Source organism: Arachis ipaensis, chromosome B10, assembly GCF_000816755.2.
Source record: "Arachis ipaensis cultivar K30076 chromosome B10, Araip1.1, whole genome shotgun sequence".
NCBI classification, from domain to species: Eukaryota; Viridiplantae; Streptophyta; class Magnoliopsida; order Fabales; family Fabaceae; genus Arachis; species Arachis ipaensis.
This window is the reverse complement of record NC_029794.2, coordinates 43419304-43421914: the sequence shown is the minus strand read 5'-3', so window position 1 is coordinate 43421914 and position 2611 is coordinate 43419304. Positions and strand designations below refer to the sequence as shown.

The following is a 2611-nucleotide window of genomic DNA, read 5'->3' as shown; positions in this document are numbered from 1 at the left end:
CCTAATTGATCTCCTCCTTTAAATACTAATCTAATAATAAATGCTAAACCTAAAAGATATTATTTTTAAAATAAAAATTACAAAGATAAAATAAGATAAAACTAATAAGTGCTAAATCCACTTGGAGAACAAATAGTGTGTAACTCGGACTGCAGGCTGGTGTTCAGCGCCAGGATTGGGCGTTGAACGCTAGAGAGGGAAGCTTGAATTCTAGTCTTTGCCCCCTACTGGCGTTGAACGCCAGGTTGGTGTTCAGCGCCTAGGGAGGGTGCTGCCAGCATTTTCCTTTCTTGCTCTAGGCTTCTCCAAACTGCTCCGAATTTCACCGAAAATTATAAAAATATAAGAAAAACTCAAAGTAGCATCCAAAGGTGAATTCTGCACTAAAATCAAGTAAAAGTAATTAAAATTTAATTAAAAATAATATAAAAATAACTAGAAAAAGGGTATAAGATGCTCACGCATCACACAACCCCACCAACAACCATACCAACAACAAGTTCCACCTTACCCACAATCAACACATCAACCACCACACCAATCTCGACCTCAATTAAGATACCAACCACCCTACACTAGACAAACCACCCAAAGCAACCAAGCCTCTTCCTCTAACTAACCCCAAGTAGATGACACCCTTTGTACCTTCATCCAAGAGTAACGGGAGTTCTAAAAGAAGCAAGATACCTACATGGCCACCATAGCCGAGGCATTGTCCTGTTTGACATTACCACCATCTACAATAACCAAAACACTTCCCAACCATCAACCTCTAGTGGCCTACCCTCTCAACCTCAACCACCCCAAGGGTAGCATCAATATCATCACCCTAAGGAGTGGTACAACACTTGTGGAGATTGACCCCAAGCCTACAATTATGATGGAGGATGTTCATGATGAAGAACTTGATGAGGCGGTGGAAATGAATGAGGATGAAAATGAAGATGTTGCAATGGGAGAGGAGGAACAACTGAAGTCTAAGGAGCCAAAAAGGAAGAGCCCCTTAGAAGAGCTAACTCCTATACCTTTTTCAATTATGGCCAAGAAGGCTAAAATGCATGAAGAGCTGGATCCTAATATGGTGCAAATCTTTAAGAAGGTTGAGGTAACCATCCAACTTTTTGACACCATCCAACAAGTTCCAAAATATACTAAATTTCTTAAGGATATGTGCACTCACAAGGAGAAAATTAGTGAGCTAGGGATGCATTTGTTAGGTAGTTCTATTTCTTCTGTGATGGGAGGTATTCTAGAAAAATATAATGATCCCGGTCCTTGCTTGGTGTCTTGTATGATTGGCGGGATGCGAATTATGGACTGCATGTGTGACTTAGGGTCATGCGTGAGTATCATGCCACTCTCAGCTTACGAGAGGTTGAATCTTGCACCGTTGAAGTGGTTTAGGACAAGGTTTGTGTTAGCCGACAAGAGTGTAATTTTAGTTTTGGGTATTGCTGAGAATGTGTTGGTGAGCATTCAGGATTTAATCTTTCCAGTGGACCATATCTTGGAGACATCATCAATTGACTCTGAGAGGCCGTCTTCCATCTTACTAGGCAAGCCATTCTTGAAGGCCGCCCAGTTAAAACTCGATGCATTTTTTGAAGCCTATTCTTTCAAAGCTGAAGGAAAAGTAGTGAGGTTCAATTTGGATTAGATCATGAGACATCCACCAGAGGCGTATTCCATCTTTGGATATGAAATCATTCAGTAGGATATAGCTGAAGTCCAGCCCAGAAGTTATGAGGGGATAAGTGTCAACAAAAACTTGAGTATGGGAAGAGTTAACGAAGAAGATGAAGGCGTACCACTACTTCCAATTTATCAAGAGGACAAGGCATCCAGTTATGATTCAAGTGACAATTACAGACCTCTCCCTCTCCCCTTGAAAGATACTCAACCCAAAAAAAGGAGCTAGAGGTGTTTCTCCTTGGGGATGTCCTAAAATACAATCATTGAAGTCATGCTGGTCCAACTTAAGGACATTTAAACAAGGTGCTAGGTGGGAGACACTCCACTATGGTAACATCTGTCTAACTCTTCTTCTCTTTTGGCATTTGTTTTTTGATTCTTACTCTTCTTGGTTAGCTTAGTTTGGTAGAATTTTAGCATCAATCTTGTGTTTATATGGTAGAATAGGTTTTGGAGGTTGAAAACCATGTTGGATATCATGTTTGGTGACTTTAGAGTCCCAAAATTTTGCAGAAATAGTTCTGTGCCTGGGCACCCTACTGTGCGTACGCACAAAAATTTCCAAATCCTCTGGTGCGTGCGTACGCACATTATGGTATGTACGCACAGCTCACCCAATTTTCTTGACCCATGCATATGCACACAATGGTGCATACGCATCCTTGAATTTGATCGCTCTAGTGCGTGCATACGCACCAAATGGTATGCAGGTATTGAAGATACATTTAGAAAAAAAAATTTGTGCGTACACAACCCTAGTTTTAAACTCTCTGAAGAGTGCCCACGCACAGTACTGTGCATGCGCACCCCTCCCTTTTTGGCTTTCTGTGCGTACGCATGGTCATGTGTGCATACGCACAAATTCCGTTAAGTGCGTGGGTTTTAAAAAAAGAAGCCTTAAGTGCACGCACCTTCTTCC

At 41.4% G+C, this 2611-nt stretch overlaps 1 protein-coding gene across 1 annotated transcript; it reads left to right on the top strand.

Annotated features, from left to right (window-relative positions):
* LOC107620583 lies at positions 692 to 1657 on the top strand. The gene has a single exon (XM_016322719.1). The coding sequence runs from the start codon at positions 692 to 694 to the stop codon at positions 1655 to 1657; it is 966 nt and encodes a 321-aa protein (XP_016178205.1).

Coding starts and splice junctions, on each gene's coding strand:
- LOC107620583 (XM_016322719.1), top strand. CDS start 692: ATGGCCACCATAGCCGAGGCATTGTCCTGTTTGACATTACCACCATCT.